This window comes from Hoplias malabaricus, chromosome 7 (genome assembly GCF_029633855.1).
Source record: "Hoplias malabaricus isolate fHopMal1 chromosome 7, fHopMal1.hap1, whole genome shotgun sequence".
Lineage (NCBI taxonomy): Eukaryota > Metazoa > Chordata > Actinopteri > Characiformes > Erythrinidae > Hoplias > Hoplias malabaricus.
Window position 1 is genome coordinate 14,246,699 of NC_089806.1, and position 24,142 is coordinate 14,270,840.

Below are 24,142 nucleotides of genomic sequence, written 5' to 3' on the forward strand. Positions count from 1 at the left end.
GCATGTTCTTCTCAAAGTTTTAGCTTTAAAACCCTTATATCTTTGTGTCACATCTGAGAAATCCATTTTTTTTGGTCAGATTTGTAAGATATATGTAAATGTCTTTTTTTATTAATTATTTTACTAATGTTTTGCCTTGTGATGTCTTCACGTGCTTTCAGGCTCATACTGTTATGTTGTCTTCCTGCAGAGGAAAGACCACAGACATCAGTATATTTATTTTCAGAACTCATGAAAATTTACATAGAGTTGAAACTTTTAGGCACTGTTTGTCTGTTTAATGTCTTTTTGTTCACTTACATTCTCTTTGTTTCAGGCCATGTGGCTGATGCTTCAGCAGAAGGATCCAGAGGATTTCGTCATAGCTACAGGAGAGGTGCATAGTGTTAGGGAGTTTGTGGAGAGAGCGTTCAAACACGTGGGCAAGACCATTGTGTAAGCACACAACATTATATATATATATATATATATATATATATATATACCATACCAATCTAGATGTTCTTCCAACAGAAATGTGTTCTTTTTGATTTGAAAGTAATTTTGAAATTTTGGCATGACCCTGTTGTGCAGGTGGGAGGGCAAAGATGAGAATGAAGTGGGCCGGTGTCAAGAGACTGGTGTCGTCCATGTCCGAGTAGATCCAAAGTACTTCCGTCCTACAGAAGTTGTAAGTTCCAATGAATTCATGATGTTAAATAGAGTAACAGAGTAGGTGAGGCTGGTTTATTTGCAGTGGGAAGATAAAGTAGGGATTAAGGGTGTAAACCAATACTTTGCTGCATTTTATTGCTGTTTGACTGAGGGGCCTTGCTGACATATTTAACATTGATCCACACGTTCTAAACGGACAGAACATATGACATTTACATGTGACAAACATTTAGCAACAGTTACTGGTATGATGCACACACGGGTGTTTGGATAGCCTTACTGGGCTCATGAAATTTGTGCGCTAGCTTTAAAAAGTTTACGATCACAAATCATAGTACTAAATAATATAGACAATAAAAATAATTCTATTGCAGATACATGTATAAAATGATTATATGATGCTGGGCGGCATGGTGGCACAGCAGGTAGTGTCACTGTCACACAGCTCCTGGATGCTAGGGTTGTAGGTTCAAACCCCACATTGGATCACTATCTGTGAAAAGCTTGGAGTCTTTTCCCCATGTCTGCATGGGTTTCCTCCAGGTCTTCTAATTTACTTCCAGGATTAAAAAAATAATAATTGGCAGGTGACATGGCTGTGTTAAACGTGTGCATATGGTGTCGGACTGGCACCACGTCCTGGGTGTGTTTCTGCCTTGCCCTGATTCCGGGGAGGCTCCAAACCCACTATGACCCTGAACAAGATGAAGCAGTTCCAGAAAATGAATAAAAGATGGAATTAATAATACAACAGAAACTGATGTGTAAATGCCTTGTTAACTTGCTTTTTTCAATAATAGACTTCACAGAGATACAGATACAGAGCATTTCACAAAAGCTTTGAGTTCATTTTTGAGTATCATTTTAACTACTAAAATATCCATATGTCAAAACAGCATCAGTTCAAATTGCAGTATTATTAAACTTACAGTGCAATTGCTCCTAGGTTTGGCTTGTATTAAGCAGAGCTGGCAGTTGTAAACCTGCCCTAAGAAAGAGACATAGTCTGGGAGAACTGACAGCCAGAGATCTCTTTCTGGGTCTGATTTACCAAGCTGTTTGCACCAATGGCACCTTGGGTGGTGTGTGTGCGCACAAAAAGTGGGTAGAAATATTACACACATATTCCACTAAGTTTACTGAATTTTGGGGGAAACTAACAGCGGTGCCAGAGAATAAAGCTGTATTAGCAGTACAGCAGTTTGAGAAAACAACCCTAAACATGCTGTGATGTGGCAGCAATAGGTGTTCTATCCATGTTATCATTTTCTTCACTGGCGTAAACTGACACCCATGGGGTGAGTTATGACATATTTACTGCCTTACAAATGATCAGTTTGTGTGTTAGGGGGGGTGTTTTTCTTTTTCTTTTCTTCTCTGTACTCCATATTTCTGTGCTTGTGCAGGAGATTGGGAAATAGGGCAATTGAACAAGAAATACAAAAAGGTATCAACAAAAAAAGAAACCCCCCCCCCCCCCCAGGTGAATATAAAGGGGATACAGCAAGGATGGACACAATTTCCACTTGCAATACTGCAACAATTAGTATCTTTAATTCCCCGATGATTTAAGTGTATATGTTTAAATCTAACAAATAGACTTAGTTTCCTCATTGAAGACACTGAAAATATATTCATTGTTCTTTTGTCTGTTAAAAGAAAATGTTTAACAAAAGTTTATATAATTTTTGTATTTTTAGAAAATGTTCCAACATTTCTCACAATGTGTTTTGTAAATAAGGGCTGATAAATTAAACCTGCACACATACGTACATTTGCATTGTTGACACAGGGGAGTTGTGAGATGCTGGCAGTGAAAGAGAGAAGTAAAAGAGGATTATGAGGAGGTCCTACATTGTAAAATAACACCAGTTTAAAGCACGCATCACAAAGGGAGTCTAACTTATCCGTCACGAGAAACGCAAAGTGACTATGAGGAGCATTTGGCCTTTGACCATTAGGATAGGAAGTTGGCTGACCTTTGACTGTCGGGACAGGAGGTGAACGACTCTTCTTCATGGTGACTTCAGACCCTAAACTCACTGCAAGTGTCTGGCACCTGAATAGACCTGCTCTGCGTGACAGGGCTGTGTGTCTGATGACATAAATCAATTCTATGATTTTTAAATGCAAAATCAAATTAAAGATTGAAACAAGTTATAAATAACCATCAGAATAAACCCAGTATGTGTGAGAGAGAAGAATAGAAAGAGGTTGGGGGGGGGACACAGAGATGATGATCATGCCAGTCGTATCTAGTGGTTTGATATGCGTAACAGCTGGCGTTATGGAATTCCAATAACTCACCCTGGCTTTTTGTGACTTTTATTCTTTTCCAAACAACCAGAGTGTGTGGGGTTAAAGAGCTACTTTTCTGGATGTATATTAAAGGTTTAGATTTATTCTACAAGGATGCAATGGGACAGAAGCACTTGCAAATTCCTTTGTGAGGTCTGCAAAGTATTGAGGGTATTTTATCCTCACAATGAGAATAGCAGATAAAGCTTCTGGACTTGTCTTCATATCGTATATTCAGGTCTGTGAATATGGGTTAAATCTATGCCATTGTCCTGGTGTGTTTTTAAAAGAAACATTGTGCTATAGGCAATGACAAAACAATGCACTTCAGCATTGAACAATATTGGCACTTAAAGCTGCAGCTTAACTAACAGAGGCTTTAATATATTGCATAAGTTTATCACGAGCTGTTGCCAGTAAAATCTTGGCCAGATTTTTTCAGCTGATGCAAGAAGAGGGCCACATTCTGCTTGGGTCATCCATCAGCTTCATTCAGTTGTAACTGATACAAGTTGTACAAGTTGTGCTTCATCCTCCTTCATTCCAGGCATTCCCCTTTTCTCCCAGGGTTTTTCTCCATCTATCAATTTTTGACTGAGAATGTTAGCATCGCAAAGTAAATACCTGCCACCAAAGGCCTGGTTGAGCTGGTGGTCGTGACCTGGAGTGGACCTGACGAGAACCAAAAAGTGGCCTCCAGGCCAGAACTGAAAGCAGCTGAAGACCTCTCTATGAACTGTGCAGTGTGCACTCAGGCAATACTGCTGCTCCATTTAGCCAGTATGAATTTATACATCCATTTTATTCATTCAGACGCTGATTTAAAGGAGTTTTATGAGGCACTTTGGTGAAAAAGGGCTGCAGGCAGCCAAAAAATTTTTTTCATTTTCATTTTCCAGACAGTCCCAAGGAAACCCTCATCCATTCCTTTCCTTTTTTTTCCCTTCTTCTTCTTCTTGAGAGAGTGCAGTGAAGGTAGTGCTCAGGAAAGGGTCCCTATTTTACACACACACACACACACACACACACAGCCTATATTAGCAAGTATTACAGGAAGATTTTCCCAGTGTTTCAGATATTGTTGGCCTCTTACCCTTATTTTCCTCTTCTACCTGTTTTCCTTCTCCCTACCTTCCCTAGTCATCAAGTTCAACTGTGTTCTCTCTCTCTCTCTCTCTCTCTCTCTCTCTCTCTCTCTTCTGCTCTTTGAGTGGAAAGGATAGATTGGTTCTCTTCTTCTGTCCAGCTGCAGTGGTGCTGACCATCGTTTGATCTGTGTGGTGTCTGAATGAGCTCCTCCTTATTCACGTGCTCTACAAGCACATGCTTGATTTCGTGGTCTGATACTTTATGCAAATGTGAAGTGAATTAGTGTTCAGGGGATCCAAGTACAAGTGTTAGATGAAAACAAATGTGATTCAAGATATGATCTGAACATTCCACTGCAAATTATTTTATATATTTGATTTATTTTAGACTTGTTGCCCATCTGCATATATATACTTCTAATCAGGACAGATAAATTGTGCTGTACTTGTGCTTTCCCTCCAAAGCAGTCAGAAACAGGTGAGGAAAGAAGTATAAGTGTGTTATTCTCTCAGGCATTGGTGCTTTAACTATAATGATGTATCTCTCAATTAAAAGGATAAAGATCCATGTGTGGATGTGTTGTCGTTGTGATTGTTTCAAGCCTAGTCCCACATCTAAGCGCTCTGAGTACTTTAAAATGGTACATTGTATGACGGAATATTGAGGTTTCTGTGGGCTGCACGGATATCGCTCATTGTTAAGCTTTAGGATCTATGGTAATTGACGTTTCTCACACTTGGCTGACTGTCTGTGACCGATATGTGACAAGGCGAGGTACGTTTGCCCGAGTTCTTGTCTGAGGTGGTTTGCAGATTGTAGTTTGTGCAGTGTGTGAGGCTGTATGGGTAGTGTGGTTCCTGTAGACTGTGACTCTGGGGCTGGCGGTATGTGACAGGTTTATGGTGATATGCGGTGTAATAGGTCAGAGCTGTTAAAGCTGAGTGTGAATGATGTCGTAAAGAATCTGGCTGAGTGCCAAAAAGAGCTCTAACCTGCAGTAAAGTTGCTCTCTGCTGCCCAGCCTTTCCTCTAGGTGACCATATATATCAACTGCTCTTTTATTGACTCTGCACTTCACAGTTGTAAGTCTGCTGGTCGTAGGCAGATATTACATTCATATTGTTACCCAACAGTGTTTCTACACGTCCCCTTTGGCCCTGCTTTCTTCTTTTTAATACCTGTCTCAGAGCTGAGATTCTTCATAAGAACGTGCCCCAGCGTACACCACGGCATTAAACCTTAGGGTTAGAGAGGAGTGTGCAAGAGATTGACACACACACACAGAGAGAGAGAGAGATGATGACAGATGAATAGTAAAGGAGGCCGAAAAAGCTATGCAGTGGAGAAAAAGGAGGGAGGCTGAGGCAGAGAAATAAATGGGGAGAGAGAGAGAGAGAGGGTGTAAGTTCTCCTGGCCTTCTCTCTGGTATTTCCTGGAGGACTTTGACTGAGCGGAACCACCCTGGGCCCCATGGAGGGGAGAAGGAAAATGAGAGAGAGTGAGAGAGAAAGTGTTTTGTGAAAGAAAGTTCATAGGAGCAATAACCAAAAGAATAGGGACATGAAAAATGTGACACACCAAGCAGGTGATTTCTAGCTTTTCGTTGGGTGTTTTATGGGTGACACCAAGAGGGATGTGCAGAAAGATACATGACAAGTGTAAAAAGAAATGGGATAATTATTTACGAAATAAATTGTTATATTAAACGAATAGAATGGAATAAGAAATGGTTTTCCCACTTCAGGCTTCTTGGACCTGTTGCTAAATTGATTTATAGGACTCTGCAGAGACCAGCTCCAACTCTTTTGTTTCCCAGTCAATATGGCTACAACATGCAAGCTTGTCGTTTTTCAACATAGAGTTCTGAGAGTAGATGTTATTTCAGTTGCGTAAAACAAGACTTCTGCGTCAAGTTAAAAAAATTGTTACAAGATCTCACCACACTTGGGCTCCTAATGGCTGTACGTTACTATAACAGTCGCCACCAAATAATAGGAACTACTCCAAAGATTCTTCTGTTCAGAAAATTCAGCACAGTGGGTCTGAAAGTTTGTGTAGCTGCAAAGCCAGGCTATTTCTATGAAATGGACGATAGATAGATAGATAGATAGACAGACTAAAGAGGTAAGGGAAATAAAACTGCAGATTCCTTTTATGAAACTAAAAGCAGGTCTGCTGAAAGGAAGCTATAATTAAGGCAAACGATGAAGGGGTGATCTCTGAATTTTGCACAGTCCTTGAGTTTTTTGAGGGCATATGTGTAAATGTGTATGTAGTCTGCATAGAGCTGTGTGTGTGTGTGTGTGTGTGTGTGTGAGAGAGAGAAAAAGAAAGAGAGAGAGAGTAGGTTAATTGCAGGCTGCCCTTTTTAAATGGCTTGTCTCGGGGCTCGTTATCTTGATTGAGTAATTAACTCTGGCTCTCTCACTCATACTCTGTCAGCCTGCTGAACTCCTGACACCCCACATTCCTCTCTCTCTCTCGCTCTCTCTTTTCCTTTCTCTCTCTTGCTCTCCTTCCAGACTAAACCATTTCTCATCACAGTCAACAGCAGAGGGTCTAAATATATGTGGGACTTAACCATCCTAGATCTCCCTTCTCCCTGTCTGTCTCTGTCTCCCTGTCTGTGTCGTGTGTGTGAGGTCAAATCTTGCGAATGACACACAGGACTCTCTTCATCAGATGTCACACAAAGCCTAATATCACTTTCTGCTGTGTGCTGAGCCTCCATGGCCATTCTGAATAAAGGTGTTAGAGGAAGTGGAGAAGAAAGCAGGTTGGTTGTCTCCTTTTTAATAACAGCTGTGTTAAGTGCACTACTTACTCCATTACCCTGTTTAAGTAGAGTAGAAATTAGGTGAAGATAGGTGCAGCAGGAATTGTCGCAGTTGTGGGTTCAAGTGCTGTTCAGGGTGACTGTCTGTGAGGAGTTTGCTGTGTTCCCTCACGTGTCTGCGTGGGTTTCCTCCCACAGTCCAAAGGCAAACATTGGTAGTTGGATTTGCATCTCTAAAGTGTCCATAGGTGTGAATGTGCGTGTGTGTGTTTGTGTGTGTATCTGTCTGTGAGAGACTAGTGCCCCCTCCAGGGTGTGTTCCTACCTTGCACCCAATGATTCCGGGTAGGCTACGGATCCACTGTGACCCTGAACTGGATAAGCGCTTACAGATAATGAATGAATGAATGAATAAGTGCTCAACAGATAATGCTAATGTGCACTGTAATAAATATTAACCAGTTAAAAAGCTTATGGCTTATTTTATAAAGCTCTGAAAACATTTTGGTCATAGGCTTGAATACTGATATTTTTACAACTCTTTCAAGTCTCTGTTTAACTACATTAGGTAAGAGGCTAAACAAACCTTAAATGAAAGTTTCATTAGTTTGAGAAAAGGATAAAAGATGCCAGCTCTAGTAGAATCATAAATTACAACTGTGTACAACTGTCAGGTGATGCAGTGGATGATTTGCATCTGTTTAGTCTAAAACCAATAGAGTGAGCCACATGTCACCCACCAGGTTGTGTGTGTGTGTGTGTTTGTTTGACATATGACATATGGCCAGTGTGCAATTGGACACTGCTAGGCATCACTGAATTTAATTTTTTTGTCTCTCACACACACACACACACACACACACACACAGTCAGAGAGTCTTATATAGACTTGCACAGACTAAAAGAATCACATCAGTGTTTCTCCCACACATCCACATGACTGGCCAACTCCTATATGTCTGCAGTCAAAGGTCAAACCCACAAAACACTGGACAGCCAGATTTCCCAAGCCCTCAGCGGTGGGCGGTAAACTTCCTGTCCTTCACACACCCCGGACGCGTGTGTATGTGTGTGTTTGTATATTGTAGAAAAGGCAACTAAAATCCCCCTTTTCATTTCAGCATTACTATACTTAACTATACTTCATTTCCTGTTTTTATTCATTTCACATAAAGATTTTCGTAACCTCTGAATAAAACAGATTGTGATAACACAAGTGTTTTTTCTCAGCAGAGAAAATAGACACAAGATTGTGGAGGAAAGATTCTGTCTGTCTGCCTCTGTCTCTCTCTCTCTCTCTCATATATTAGGACTCCTCTTTTAAGCATTTGTATAAATATTTACAAGATTTAGTTTGCCCCTTCTGTGAATAGATAATGTCACTAAGTACTGTATGAGAGAGAGAGAGAGAGAAAAACAACCGATAGAGTGAGAGGGAGATGAGTATATTCATTAAAAATCAATCTCGCTCTAAGGAATCTCACTTCAACTTCTTCATACACTGCTTTACTGTAAAGACTGAGTGGCCGTAGGTTCAAATGCCAGATTTCTGCCTGTTGTCAGAGATCCTGGTTGGTTTCAACAGCCATTTTGGCCAGTAACAATCTGATTTGACAGAAAATGGCCATTTGCCTGACAAGTATGATCCGTTTTAAACTGCAGTTGTAACTCGTCATTGACCGAAGATCAGAACTAAACAAATCTTAGACCGATGTATGTGTCAGAAGCATGATTAGGACGTTGGATCTAAATGCCTGTCCAGTGCTGTCTAGTTATCTGCCGCTACTGATAAACATGTTCTGTGAAGCCTCTTTACAAAGTGGGACTGATTGTATCATATGAGAACTTGATGCTAATATAATTTGATTGGCTCATGATAAAAATTTTAAAAAAGTACCTTAAATTAGATTCAAACAAACATTTTCTATGTTCATCTTAATTTCCCAGAACTCTGTGATCTTCAAACCTAATACTAGTCCTAACTCTGGTTCTACCCTTACCCTTAAAACTGTTGAGAATCTCCATTTAAATTGCCTGTTCAATAACGTTTTCATCATGTGTAAGTAAGCTGTACTGGACAATTTAAATAAAGTTGGACCACATTGATGTGGACTGCCTCTGGATGTTGCTGATGCGTAAAATTCATAAACATCCTAATTACCGCCGTCTGTAAACAACGGCAAGTCAAGAGACTAAGAAAAAACATTGATAACATCTTTCACACAGAAAGAAAGCAAGCATTCAGATTCTTGACTGATCTACACAGTGTGTGTGTGTGTGTGTGTATGTATATCTATATGTGTGTGAGAGGGTGGGTCAGAGAGTGTTGAGGTTAACCCAGGTCCCTTGATGTTTGTTGAACCCTCTTTTCTGTTCATTCTGAACTCCTTTGCATTAAGTGCACTTAGTCACACACTATAAAAATCCACCCTGATGACGATGATGATGGCTCTCTTACAGATTTATTCATGTTTCCATTTCATTTACCACATTTGCAGTGGCAGCGTTTATTACTCAGCCCCTATCAGATAGTTTTTTTGTGGAGATATCAGGCTCCAAACTGGCAGAGCAGCTCTTGATGTGACTGGCTTTGATTTATGACTGACACTCTATCCTGCACAGGCACACTCATTAGTCAAAGGTTCTTCCACATTTGAGTATGGTGCCTGCTCTGTGACAGTTGGAGTTGATGTTGATAACTCTTTTGAGACCACAATCACACTGATACAGCCTTTTTTTTTCCTCTCCTGACTCATGTCCAGTTAATTATGCCCCACACCCCTCTGCCACTGATTTATCACAGAGCTCCATTGCTTTGTTTGAATCCTGGTGTGTGGTTTGAGCGGTAATATTCAGGTCATATCTCTCAATCTCGCTCACTATTTCTTTCAGTGCCATACACATGAGGCATGAATTAACATGCACATTCCTTTCGCTTCAAAACTAACTTTATCGCCCAATATTCCTCTGCTACTTTTAGGCGATACACGCTGACTTGTGTGGCTGACAGAAACAGCTGAGATTAATTTAGCCTTCAGTAAAAACCTAATTATGATTAATATACTGCTTTAATATAGGTCTTGTTTATGATAGTTGCCTGCTGTTCCATATGCTTGATAAATTACTGCCATTTTGTCATTAGCTGCTATCTGTTTATGTGGAGTAGTTTACTTAGTTGGTGCTAACATTAAAGTATGAAGTCTAGAAAATTAATGAATGCTTTTTTAAAAATCAGATAGTTCATATACAAACTGAGGCGCCTTGTGAGTATGTATTTAAAACTTCCCAAAGTGTGTGTGTGCGCGCACTCTTGTGTGTTTTCCGGTTCTTTAGCGCTTCAGTGTAATCAGATCAACCATAAAGGCTCTTTTAAACTCTTTGGTGGCGCCCTGAGAAGCTCTTGTGAAAGTCCATTTCTCAATGTGTCTGTTCTCCAGAGAGACAGAGAGAGACTGAGAGAGAGGCAGAGAGAACAAGTAAGGGTTAGGTAGATCACTAAAGCCACGTAATCCATCATCCTCAGTCACTGGGCACTGGAGTTGGAGGGTGGGAAACGAGGCAAAGGCATCTATCCACCACAGCCTCCTCCTAACTCCCACCTCGCCCACAAGAGACAGCCTCACACCTGTGTGTGTTTGTGTTTGAGAGAGAATGTTTATTCATGAGCACAGGTTTGGGGGTGGTAGAGTATTGGAAGTCTTTTTATTAAAAGGCAATGTTTAACCTTCCTCTCTGTCTCTAGGACTATCTGCAGGGTGACAGCACTAAAGCTCTGAAAATACTCGGGTGGAAGCCACAAGTGACTTTTGAGGTGAGATCATTGCTACCTGTTTTGTAATTTGCTGGAACTACAATATGATACGATATATAATTTTGATACGAATACAGTAGCTGTGTGTTTGGTTTATTTTAATCAGATTGGGGGAAAAATTGGTGTCTGGTTCCTTTATTATCTGTTGTTCCAGTAAATTCAAGTACACTACATATATAGAGTTTTACATCTGTGATTTTCCTGCTCTTTATTTTATAGATTATTTCTTCAAAATATTTTGGTGTTTTATTAGTTTAACATTGCAAAGCATCTCAATGTATAACTTGGCATATAAATAGACATGGTGTAACACCCCTATAGGGCATGTATACCCTCTGTAATTGTATAGTTATTCTTACTGTTGTATGATTTAACAGGCGCTGGTTAAGGAGATGGTGGATGCAGATATTCATCTCATGAAGAACAATCCAAATGCATGAGCCCACACGCCATAGCAGCACATCAACATGCCGACAATGTGTGTATGTGTGAGTGTGTGAGTGAGAGAGCATCTGACGCATGAAAGAGCATGCTTGAGTATCTTTCTTTTCAAGCACTCTGTCCTTCAGCCGGCAGTCCTTTCAGATACAGGAAGACTCGGTGCTGCCTTTTACATTCCATTCTTTGTACATGACACATTTCTAATCATGACTGTACAAGAACTTTTACTAGTTTATTTCGGTTGACATTATTTTTTTATTTAGTTTTATAAGGTTTCTTTAATGTAATTGTGATTGTGGTGAGGAGGTGTATGTACTATTTAATTAAGTTATAGATTTATGGCTGTAATAGGATGGTTTTCTGGAATGAAACTGAAATGTAGTCTGAGAACTTGTATAAATATATAGACTGAAAACCGTGCCTTAAAAAATTACTGTCCCATCTCTGAAAACGTTTGTGAAATCAAGTTTAATTCTAAAATATTTAAGTTGGTTTGGTTTATTAAAAGGGATTGTAAAACTTTTGAAGAAATGCCTATTTTTGTGATCGTCATTGTTCACCTGCTTTGAAAAATATTTTTTATTGGTGATTTACATTTTACAATGCACAGGACCCAAAACAAACAACTTATTATAAAACTACTTTTTAGGCCAAAGGCTTATGTCAAACTTTCTATATAGCATTCTCTAAAGTAGCATTTAAAGAAATAAAGCAATTTCCTGTTTTTTATTTTCACTTTTGTCAGGGAACAGTTAACTACAAACTCCACTGCAAAAAAAAAAAATAAAAAATGTTGGGACACTGAGCAAAATGAAAGTAAAAAAGCAATAATATGCTATTCATTTAAACCCTACATTACATTTAAAATGGTACAAATGCAATCATTCAAAAATAAATATTTGCCCATATTGAATTTGCAACACTTTCCAAAAAAAATGTGGGATATTTACCAGATCATGTTTACCACTGTGTTTTATCACCTTTTAACAACACTGTAACTGTTTGGGAACCGAGGAGACCAACTGCTATAGTTTTGAAAGTGAATCGTTTTCCCACTCTTACTTGTTTTAGGATTTCATCTGCTCAACAGCTCTGGGTCCCCATTATAGTGTTATCATTTCATAATGCACCAATTGTTTTCAATGGGTGACATGTCTGGACAAGTTTAGAACCATGACTCTTTACAAAGGAGTCATGTAGAATGTGAATTGGCCTTCTATTACTGAAATAAACAAAGCCTTCACAGGTAAAGGATGGTGACATTTTGCTCGCAAACCTGTATATATAATTCAGCATTAACATTGCCTTCACAGATGGTTAAAATGCTCTGCAATAATGCACTCCCATACCATCATAGATGCTGACTTTTAACTGTGGGATGCCCCCTCTCCTTTGAACCAGAAGGATGCAGCGCCATTGATTTCTATAAAGTATGACTATGATTTTAGGTGTCCTTTTGTATAAGTTTGGATGCAGCGACAAGCTGTGTAATCAAAAGGAAGATTTCTGAAATGTTTCTGAACCTCTGAAGTGGTTTCAACTGCAGCACAGTGTCTACTTTTAATTCAGTGCCGTCTGAGGGCCTAAACATCAGGGCCAGCCAGTACTGATTTTGGGCCTTGTCAAATTCATATAGAGATGTCTTCAGATTCTCTGGATTTTTTTTTTTTCATTTTAAGTTGAGAAATGTTGTACTTGAGTTGTTGCATTGTTTGCATGTTCAGTCTGGTAAACCCTCTCTATCTTTATTTCTGAAGGATTCAGCCTCTTTTATATTAAATTATATAGATATTAACTTTCATGTTGCTGACATGAAGCTGATTAACCCAATCTTATTCTTCTGGCAGCTATATACAACTTTACCTATGTTTTATTGCTTTGTTCTAACTTTTTTTTGTGTGTTGCTGGCATCAAATTCAAAATGGGCAAATATTTTTTCAAAAGACGATAAAATGTCTTGGTTTCAACATTTGAAATGTAGTCTTTGTGCTACTTTCAGTTAAATATATGGTGAAAAATATTTGCACATCATTGCATTGTTTTAGTGACATTTTGCACAGAATCCCAGCTTTTCTGGAAATGGAGTTTGTAGAGAGTTTGTCTAGAGTGGAGTATTTCACATACTCCTTAATAATAATTCCATTATGGAGACATTGTGAAAAACTGATATGAAAATCTACAATACATCCCTATTAACCTGCAATGTGGTGTTTATATACCCTTCATTTAGTTAAATGGTTAGTTTCCTTAGCTCAAATAAACCTGCATTCAGGTTTCCCAAATCCCTAGCTCTCATCTTGCTCTGTTTGGATTATAGGATGTTATTAAACACCTTGAATGGCTGCATCAGTTTCTGGAGCTCAGCCCAGCAGATCACCTGATCCAAGCCAAACACTTCAGCAAATGTGTAATCTAGAGTTATTATAAATGAGTTTGATCAGTAATTAAGATGTGTTCTTGAGCCAAAAGACTTGGTTCAAAGAAATGCATCTACCTGGTCGTCTTTGCAGTCATGTTCAGAGGATCCAGATTTGCAGCTGTTTTTCTCTGTTTTCTGACAAATTGGAGAAAATGACTTACAACCTTCTGCATGCATTTCTACAGGAAGTATAACGTAACCATCAGTTTCTGTCCGTGCGGTATCTTGGTACAACAGGTATGTTGCTGCCACAGCTCCTCGAGGTCCAGCCTCAGTCCTCACTTCAGGGCATTGTCTGTGAGTTGTTGTATTCTCCCTGTGTCTGTGTGGGTTTCCACCTGCGTCTCTGGTTTCATTCCGCCATCCAAAAACACGTTAGTAGGTGGATAGGCTTTGTGAAATTGTTCACAGGTGTGTGTGACTGAAGGTGTGTGTGTGTGTGTGCGATGCCCTGTTCAGGGTGTATATTTCTTTGTGCACAGTGATTCTGGGTTGGCTCCAGACCCATTGAAGTTGAAGAATATGGACAAATATAAAGTAATAATTACCATCACATTAAACATGTCAGATTGGTTGTCTTAGTTCCCTACAAATAAACTGAATATCAAACCACTCTAAAGGATTTCTACATCTTAAACAGCATGTTTTGAAGAAATATGGGAGCATTTTCAAATTCCCCTTTAAAGATAATGGGCTGAAGTCCACACCTTCAGCATTAGTCTGCAGCACATTCTTCAAGATTAATCAGAGTCGTGCTGTTTTCTATTAAATAGCTGTTCTGGTGTTTCAGTGGAAAGTCCTCTGGACTCATAAAAGCGGGTGATGTAGCTTTAACGGGCGTTTGAGAAAGTATCTGCGCGGACCGTTCTTCTGTCGTAAATCATTGCATAATCACGCGCGAATATTCGGGACTCAAAAGGAGGCTCGTGCCAGTGGGCTCAAATTACCGGAGGGTCACATGTGCAGAGACCCCAACAAACCCCAATTCCACCCAAGGTTTGAGACGTATAGGCGCTGTTGAAATGTGTCGATCAGCACTTCTTTACAAATAATAATAACGCACAGATGTTTTACTGAGTTCTGGGCAAATCATGGTCCTGTGCAAAAGTTACAGCACAGTTTATGTTTTTGTTTGCTTTTTTTCTAAAATGTAAACAATAAATAGAAACTGTACAGTAAATACGTATTTGCTTATTATTTCACTTTAAAATTAAACATTACACGTCATTTGACCAGGAGTGTGTACATTCATCGCCCTGGTGCGTGAAGTTTGCGCTGTTGCAATTGTGCAAATCCCGGCTTTTGCATAAAAACCGAGCAATATTTCAGCTCTTTTTTTATGTATTTGTTGAAACAAGTAAGAGTTTTTAAAAATGCCCCCTTCATTTTTTACTCTCTAAATTCTGCGTGTGGGAGGTTGATGCCCCAAGACATGACCATTTTCATCCTCCCTGTGTCCGTCGGAATTCTGTATTTGTCACTGTTACACCGCGATTAAAGCAGGTGTGTGTCCTGTAATGTACCTCAGGACATAGTGCTGAAACACTCCTTATATCTTCGACGGGATTGGACGGGGCAATAGACAGAGCGAATACGAATGTGGACAGAGTGCGAATAGAACGTTTTTGTTTTCATGGCGTCACTAAATCAGTGAATTCCAAACAGGCGGTTTGTAGCTTGTAGAACTGGGAATTAATATTTTACGTTTTGCACACTACATCAATCTACACCTTAATTGTAATAAATCGGTTAAAAATGTTTTAAAATGTCCACCGATGTCCCACAGTGCCCATATAGTAAGGGTTCCTTGACCCCAATTGTGCAAACCTTTTTTTGTGCTTTCTAAGACCATTTTAAAGCAGATTTCACAACTTATAACAAGGCATTGACATATTTGAGCCTTTCCGTCGTTCTTTGTTTTCGTGGCTCCATAAAGGACCTCTGCCTTTACTAAAGAACCCTTGGAACCCTTTTTTGGGATGTACTCCACTTCAGTGCGCGTGCCAGGTTCTTGGAAAGGCTGTTTTGCATCAGCATTTATAGAAAATGTCTGTTTAAGAAGGGCAAAGGCTCTGGATTTATTATTTTTTCTGAGGCTGAGCCTCGAGTCTGTAGAGTGCCATTGAAGCCACTTTGACACAGAGCCAGTGTGCGCGGACCTGATTGAAAGCAGACGGCGCCCCAGGCCTCCGGGAGCCAAAACAGCGGCGCGCACAGGTGCACGAGCGCCACAGAAACCCCTCCGAACTGCGTCTGACAGAAAGTAAAGACCATGTGTGCGCGTGATAGCAGGCGTTTCACGAAGAAGAAAAAAGTCCCCGAATTTCAGTTCAGAATGGATATAGCTCCAGTAGTTGTGGACTATTTAAATGCAGCGACCACTGTAGCACAAGGTGCCACCGAGAATCAACGTAAAGACCTTGCTGTTCTGACTGACTGAGGAAGAACCAAAATCTCTTTAAAAAAATCTCTAAAATCAGCGCTGTTAAGGGTTAAATGCAGTAAGTAATCCACACTTAGATTTACGAGCTAATATAAACGGTAGTGAACTTCCAGGTCGGTGGAGTTGTCATGTTTACTGTGGGTAATTAATCTTAATTCATTATTAAGTACATTTACAGGAGTGCGCTGATCGGTTCCATCCGAATAACCAGGAAAGTGAACGGAAATATTAGAGCAAATGCTTCTACAATATTTGCTAAGATTGAAATGACACATCGCGGCGCAAATTGCATTGTGGGTCATATACATTTCATGACTTAGGTCCAAAACATATTGAGGCTTTTCATGATTGACTTAAAATACCAATAATAATAATAATGGTGAGGTTTAATAATAATGAGAATTGGGTGCAATATAAACACTTTGTCTATTTGTGTGTGTGTGTGTGTAGAGTCTTGAATCCTCAGGTGAAAAATTATTAGAGCGACCTTTATTCCAATTTGCGCTTCTTCACATTCACAAAAAGCATAAATCATTTATCAGTAATAAAGACTGAAATAATTCGGCTGCTCTTTCTAAACCTGCTCTGATAATATACTCCACACTCTTTTTAAAAAAGCGCTTTTTTAAGTAATGAAACAAAATACATTTTCAGTTTTTGTCCTGTGGCGGATTCTCAAATGAAGCCATTTTGGTTTAAATTTGGGAGTTTACAGTTAAAAGAAATCATAAAAAATAAAATGTTTGTACCTCGAAATTAAACAACACACTGTGACGCCATTTTAAAGACAAGATTTCCACTGTTTAAATGTCAGATTCAGATTAAAAGTCCTCTACAAAAACGCGGGAAAAAACCCTCGGGGTTTGTAAATACAACAAATAAATAAAATAATAACTTAATACTTCCTGTACAACTCCAATACTCTGCTCAAAGAGCTCTTAATAAACAGATTGTATAGCGCCTCTGCAGCAGCGCAGTGTTGTTTAATTTACTTAATGCCTATTTATTTTATATGCTTTTTTTTATTATTATTTCTGCGTGTGTAGGAATTAAAAACAACTCTTCACAAAAGACAGCAGTCAGGCCAATAACTATAATACTTCCCTTGAAATTATTAAAAGAAGTCCAAGATTAAAATAATCCTTAGAGGCAGAATAATTTATATTGAGAATTATATTATTTTAGATCAAAACCCTTTAGAAAATACTTTTTCTTCTTCTCAAATCAAGAAGCGAGAGAAAATAACCCATACATTTGGAAATAGTCCATCTTTCTGAAAAGGTCTGGTTGTGCTGAAAATGATTTTTAAAAGGTAAACAATAGAATATACCAATAAACACAAGCCTTCCTGGTCTATTGTCATTAACGTGTCAGTACACTCAGATGCACAGTGATGCAATAATTGAGACGATTCTTATCTTTTAACTCCCCGGATGCTGCCCTGTGTTACACGGGGGACTCCAGTGACTGGAGTGTAGTAGCAGTTGGCTGCAGCGGTCAAACTGCGCTCGAGACGGAGGTCTAGTCTAGTGCCACTGAGCTGTGGTTTACTGCGCGTTTGTAGTCACTGTTACACGCTGAAAATCAAAGGCTGGTGTCTAAGGAACGAGGCCTGAGATCGCCTTTAGAGTGGTTTAAGGATTTATGGGAGATTAGGTCATGGGGGAATTTTACATTAAAGAGCGATAAAGCCAGATACAGTAAGAATACATATAAATATTATCCTACGTAATACATATAACCGCACATAAAATGTGCTTTTATTATGAATACGGAAATGTAAATGTACAGAGGTTTAAATCCTGAACCCTTCGTTTAAGGACAAAGGGGAATAAAATCGCAGTGTCATGCACCAATATGAAATGAACTGTTTATTTCCTGTGATTTTATGCTGTTGAACTCTGAAAGGTTTTGGGGGTGTTTATATGATTCCTGGGGGAAACTGAATCTTTGAATGATAAAGTTCTTCTTATTTCTGTTTACCGTTTAAACACACGTTTGTATCCTAATGAGCTAATTCGGTGCCATTTCCTCTGGCTGTCTACAAAGTCTCTATCTGTTTGTTTTAGGTGACATGAGAATACATAGGAGTTATGGGTCTTGTATTTGAAAGGCCTTGAATGTTTAATTATTTATTAATGAGTTATTATATTATCCATTTTCTCACAGGTGGTTTAATAATGTAATGATTCTGTTTACAGTCTACGCTTTAAACGACTGCGATTATAAACTAGTAATAACCGAGATGGAGCGAATACTGCAAAGAAGGCACCAAAACCTTCATCCTGAACACGGCGTGCGTGCGTCAAATTCTTAGAAACACAGGTAAAAGTCTTCAGACTAAAATGATTATCAAATATTTCAGAGATTCACCAGGAAACATAAAGTGAAATTAGAATAGAAAATAAGTTTGGTCTGATAGCAAAAATAACAGAAACACGAGAATGATAGCACTCTAAAAATAAACACATACCTCCCTGTGTGTGTATGTGTGTGTGTGTGTGTACGTCCCTCGGGCCCTGTGTTCCTTATTCCTCTCTGGTCTGAACGATCACAACAAAGACTCTTTCAGTCTCTCTCTCTCTCTCTCTCTCTCTCTCTCTCTCTCTCTCTCTCTCTCTCTCTCAGAGCAAGAGCCCAACACACACCTTCACTGCGACCAGGCACAGGGCCCGAGCACAAAACACCTTAATACAGACCCCTGCAGCCACAAACACGGCTTTCCACAGCTTCCCCTCTCTTTTTTATTATTGTTTGAAGCAGTGTATATCGCTCACAGCCTTCATCCAGAAATTTCCAAGCGTGCCCCGTGAGGACGTCTGATTTGGACCACCACAGAGTTACTATAACACACTCATCTCAATATCCACCTTCATTTTACATGCTTCCATTTTTTGATATAGTGACGTCACCCTTTGTTTTGTGGGTATGTCCACATTTAAAACGCTACCCGCGTGTTCTTTTTTATATACGTGATATCGTGCTCTCCTCTTACCTTGGGTCCAGTGCCAACTCTGCACTGCAGCCCCCAAGAGAAAATGTTAAGAGACCTCTGATTTGGCCTCAGGCGGTAATTATACACACATACACACACGCACTAACCATATCCAACTGTTCACACACGCAAGTTTGAATTCAGACACGAGCTACATAAACATGTTAAATCTTTGTCTGAAATGCTTCAGTGCGAAATGCATAGCCGTGCATATTCCACAGATTTTACACAGCTCGCTTAAGAAGAAGGTGTTTGAATATAATACACGGTTAGCCCTTTAAAGCAGGAGAGCGTGAGCCTCGGTTCAGTGTGTAATTGCAGTTTAACGCTGTCACAGTCTGTTTACGCAGAGAAAGCTTCCGTCCGGTTCCAACAGCTACAGATCAAACTAACACACACTGATAGAACTACATTTGGAGCCGGAGTTGAGGAAGCTGTAGACCTGTGGACACGCTTATTTATTCTAAACAAATGCCTGAATACGAATACCCAGACACAAAGTACTTTTAAAAACCGGCTTTTAATTATGTTTTAATTATGTTTAAGCAAATGTATTGCTTAAATATTAGTCGTCTATTGTTTTGCACTACATTAATCAGGTCATAAGGCCTCTCTGAAACAGAGAAACATTACAAAGACGATTGTGACGTGTACACTTTTAATAAGACGTCAGACGAGAGATGATGATAATAATAATAATTAGCAGCAATGTGCTGCAGTCTACTATTAGTAGAATTACCTTTTTGTAATGTTAAATATGATCACCATCAGCTATAATCTGTAACTTATTGGTGATATTAGTCTCTATATTTGTCATTCAGTCTGTTGCCAGGTTCTCCCCACAAATGCCATGCCTCATATTTGGCTTGAATATATACTGACGAAATGAATAGGCCTAGACTTTAGGAAATTTAATTATTTACTAATTAAACTTAATTATTTAATAATTCAGTTTAATTAAATAATAATTTTTAAAGAATCTTGAGCGTTTATTTTGATTCAAGAAACGGAACCTTTGTAAAGGAAATTACTAAATTAATAACACGTCTTATGAACAGTAAATGGTGCCGAAAAGGTGAGGCACTGAAAAAAAACACTCAATAAAAGGGTTGCTACAAATTCCCCATCAGCTCTGACAGAACGTAGTGACACCTGACGATGCTGATTGTGCTGATGCAGGTTAATATATTTCATTCTTTCACGTGGAGCTGCTGTACAAGTCTGAATCAAATTAAAAGAACAGAATTTCTTGTAGAACGCGTATAGTCTACGGCCACAGGCGATAAAATGAATACGAGAATACGGTCAACATGACCGCGCTAAAGCACTCAAGAGTTCAGCTCCAACCAGAAGGGAACATTTATTACCAAATAATATATTTGGAATTATTTCATTAACAATATTTTAAAAAAGCAAAACAAAACAAAAACAAACAAACAAACAAACAAAAACAGCCAAATCATTTTGTACACAGTCACGTGCTGAAAGATATAAATAGCCATCAGAGTTTCATGTTTTGGAGAGAAGCGCTCTGTGTACAGTGAATAAATTAAATTGAAGTCCGAGAGAGAGAGAGAGAGAGAGAGAGAGAGAAATCCGCGTGCACCTTCAGCCTCCTCTACTCACCGCAGAGCTCGCTTTATTACAGTCCCTTTTTCCAGAGGCGGTTGTGTGTGTGTGTGTGTGTGTGTGTGTGAATCCGAATAAGTGCTCGCGCGCTCCGGGACAGCAGCCGGTTACCGGAGGCGAGCCACGAAGTCCATTGAGTCACTTGCATAAAACATCTATAGTGAATCATCGGGTGAGTTTAGTTTGTCCTTTTGCCTGAAGTGACCTGTGTAAATTCTCTTGAGGGAAACGTTCAAATGAATAATGAAAAACAATATGAATCTATAATTCAAAATGTTTTACGAATTTTCGAACCTAAGTGTGTGTTTTTCCAAATTTATACTTAAACCGAAATATACCGCTGTACACAGTCGTGTGCAAAATGTTTTGACACCCCTGATCCAGTTTTGTTGGTTGATTGATTTTATAGACAATTATAAACAAACTGGCATTTGTCTGCTTCACTTTGTGCAACTTTATTTTTAAATATGTTTAAAAAAAAAAATAAGGAAAAAATGGAAATATAACAATGCCCTTATTTTGCAGGCCACATTTAGCGTTATTATCATTTATAATTTTCTGTGTACTTACTGCCACTGAGAAAACAACACAACCTGCCCTTTGTCCGGCGGGGTACCCAAACTTTTGCACACGGCAAAATTCATCCCTTAAGACAAACACTGTAGATGTTTTTATGCCAGCGGCCACTGGAAGCTGGGGAAGCCTCCTTGCTGCTGATGATGTTGTGGTTGTTGTTGTTGCTCCTGCTGCTGCTGTTGTTGTCCTGCCATGGCGCTCGCGCTCTGTCCGAGGCACCAGGGCGCGCTCCGCCGTGTATCGTGGCACGAGTAATCCGGCACTGCTTCTGTCGCTGCCGCCGTCGCCGCCGGTGGCTCATCGTGCGTGTACGCATACGTGTAAGTATACGTGTACGTGTAGGTGGCCGGCGGGCTGTAGTGCGAGGCCACGGCTTCGGGGCTCTCGCTTTTGGGCGCATGCGGCGTGTGCGGCGGCGTGTAGGCACCGTTCTCCGTCTTCACCTCCTTCACCACCTCCTCCTCCTTCTCTCTCTCCTTTTCCTGGTCCTTGTCCTTCTTGCTCGTGGCCTCCTCGTGCGTCTCCTGCTTCTCCTTGAGCGCGTCCTTCTTCTTGAAGCGCCTCCTGCGCCTGAGGAAGCTGCCGTTCTCGAACATGTTGTAGGAGTCCGGGTCCAGCGTCCAGAAGCTGCCCTTCCCGGGCTTTTTGTCGTCGCGCGGGACCTTAACGAAGCACTCGTTGAGGCTGAGGTTGTGGCGGATGCTGTTCTGCCAGCCCTGCTTGTTCTCGCGGTAGAACGGGAAGCGCTCCATGATAAATTGGTAGATGCCGTTCAGGGTCACGCGCTTCTCCGCCGAGCTCTGGATCGCCATGGTGATGAGTGCGATGTAGCTGTACGGCGGCTTCACCGCGTCCTTGGGCTGCAGCGGAGACGGCTGCTGGTGCTGCGTGTGGTGCTGGTGCTGCTGCGGGTACGTGTACGGGTAGGTGTACTGCTCGTGCGCCGGGTGCGTGTACACGCTCATAGGCGAGGGGATGCCGGTGTAGTAGCCCTGCTCGCCCGTCATGTAAGGCACGACGCCCAGAGACCCGGGGCTCGGCACCGCGTAACGCGCCTGCATCGCGCGCTCTCCGTCACGACATCCACAAACAAAACGTCCCCCGTGCGCGTCAACCTGTACTTGTAGATGAAAGCGTAAGTGAACGGCGGGCTCTTGAAGTCCAAGTGAAAGTTAGTCCACTCCGGAGTTTCAGTTTGAGGAAATTACAGAAGACAAGAGAGTGGACAGAGGCGCGCGAGGAGACTCCTGCTTCCAGTCACTTCAGGGAAAGACGTTTTTTGGATGGAAAAAAACGGTGCAGGCTTTTTGGCCACGTGTGTGTACTCGCACGCTCCACCCCTAAACCCTCCAGCAGCCAATGAGAACTCAGGATCTGAGTGTTGGGGGAAAAAGATAAGTGATTTTTTCTTTACCACCCGCATTCGTGCCTGTTTGACGTTCTGTGCTGGGATTGGCTGCTCGACTCCTTGACTGTGATTGGGGGGATACGTCTAGATATAAACCCAAAGACATTTCCATAGTAAGGCGTTCCTGTGGTAAGTTCATTATTATCACTGATGGTGGGTGGTGTTTGAGAGGGGTGGGGGTCAATACGTACATCGATATTCTCATTTGTATCCTTTGCTCGTCTTAATACTCCATTTCTATAGAAATACTATAGTATACATACTATAAATACTAAACATACATGTTGTAGTACATTCTCTAAAAACGGTCAGAAATAAAGGCACAGTAGAGATACATTATTGTCACAACGGTGTGAATGTACCTTTAAATGTGTAGGTGTAGGACTCTACAGTGGTGTTAGAGTCCAGTTGTGTTCCCTAAAGGTACATTACATTCTCATCTCCAGAAGGAGAGATGAATATTTGTAATATTTTATTATGGAACAGTGTTCAACAAACGAACAAAATATGAGTCCCGAGATTAAATGAGGAGAAGGAAATCAACACAATTTAATTATAAACAATTAATACAGAACGAGGTACACACACATTATGGTTCTACACGTGGTTTTATTAAAGAAAACGGTTCTATAAAGAACCCTGGACACTTGAATAAACTCATGTATGATTAAAGGGTTCCTTGCGTCATGAAAGGGTTCTTCAGACTGATGGGGAATGTGCTTTACGATGTCAAGCTTGTTACAACAGAAGAACCATTTTTGATTCCTTATAGAACCCTTTTCTAAAAGGTGCAATATTGAAACATAGTACGTTCTCCATCAATGTGAAGAACCCTTGAATCATGTAAAAGGTTCTTCGAGTGTTCAGGGTTCTATACAGAACAAGTTTCATAACCAAAAGACTTATGTAGAACCATCATTTTTATCCATTATATATATTTTATCACACACAAGACGTTCTCCATCAATCTGAAGAACCACTTAGTAAAATTATTCTGAATAAAACCAAACAGAGTTGTAAACAGGGCCACTGTCTTTTCTAAACGACCCGTGTCTGAAAGATCCGTGTGCTGCTTTTATTAAAACTTGTTCCACTAATGAACTACAGTGTTTAAATGTGCAACAGCGTTTTCTCTGTAGAGGACACGTCATGTGATCAGGTGCCCGAATATTTCCATAATATAAGAGTCCTTTGGCCAGACTCCTGATGTTGCATTGACGTACATGTGTAACACAACTGAAGGTCTCGCTAGTCTGGTTAATGTAATGAATGTGATGTAACTGAAATGAGGCTGGCTTTAAGTGAGGGATAGAAAGCTCTATCCTTTTCCATGGTTTTAATTTTGCAGCATTCCAACGTTTCTATTAACGGATTAGAGGTTTTAAACAGCGTGAAGTTTAAAGCAGAGGTGAAGAACAAACGGAACACAGGAGGGAAAGGGTTTTGGCCCCAAATGGTGCGGATTATAAATTAGAATCACTTCTCACCTCAATGAAACAGAGGAGGAGCAGTGGCGTTTGTCTGGGTCACAGTAGCTACCTGTCAGGATTACATACAATTACATAAAACACCACTATAAATGCATACTAATGAACAGAAGCA

The 24,142-nt window shown here is 40.2% G+C and overlaps 2 protein-coding genes across 3 annotated transcripts in view; one reads left to right on the top strand and one right to left on the bottom strand.

Moving 5' to 3' along the window:
• The window catches only part of gmds (GDP-mannose 4,6-dehydratase), a 55,033-nt gene extending 43,436 nt beyond the window's left edge, over positions 1-11,597 (top strand). For both annotated transcript variants that reach the window (XM_066677817.1, XM_066677818.1), the window contains 4 exons: positions 317-435; positions 574-670; positions 10,561-10,629; positions 11,007-11,597. In XM_066677817.1, coding sequence (XP_066533914.1) covers positions 317-435; positions 574-670; positions 10,561-10,629; positions 11,007-11,069 — 348 coding nt within the window. In that variant the 3' untranslated portion in view covers positions 11,070-11,597. The remainder of the gene's footprint in view (positions 1-316; positions 436-573; positions 671-10,560; positions 10,630-11,006) is intronic.
• An 8,689-nt stretch (positions 11,598-20,286) lies between these two features.
• Positions 20,287-22,390, bottom strand: foxc1b (forkhead box C1b). The gene has a single exon (XM_066677141.1). It carries the CDS (start codon positions 22,191-22,193, stop codon positions 21,228-21,230), a length of 966 nt encoding a protein of 321 aa, XP_066533238.1. The 5' UTR covers positions 22,194-22,390; the 3' UTR covers positions 20,287-21,227.
• Positions 22,391-24,142: the final 1,752 nt, after the last annotated feature.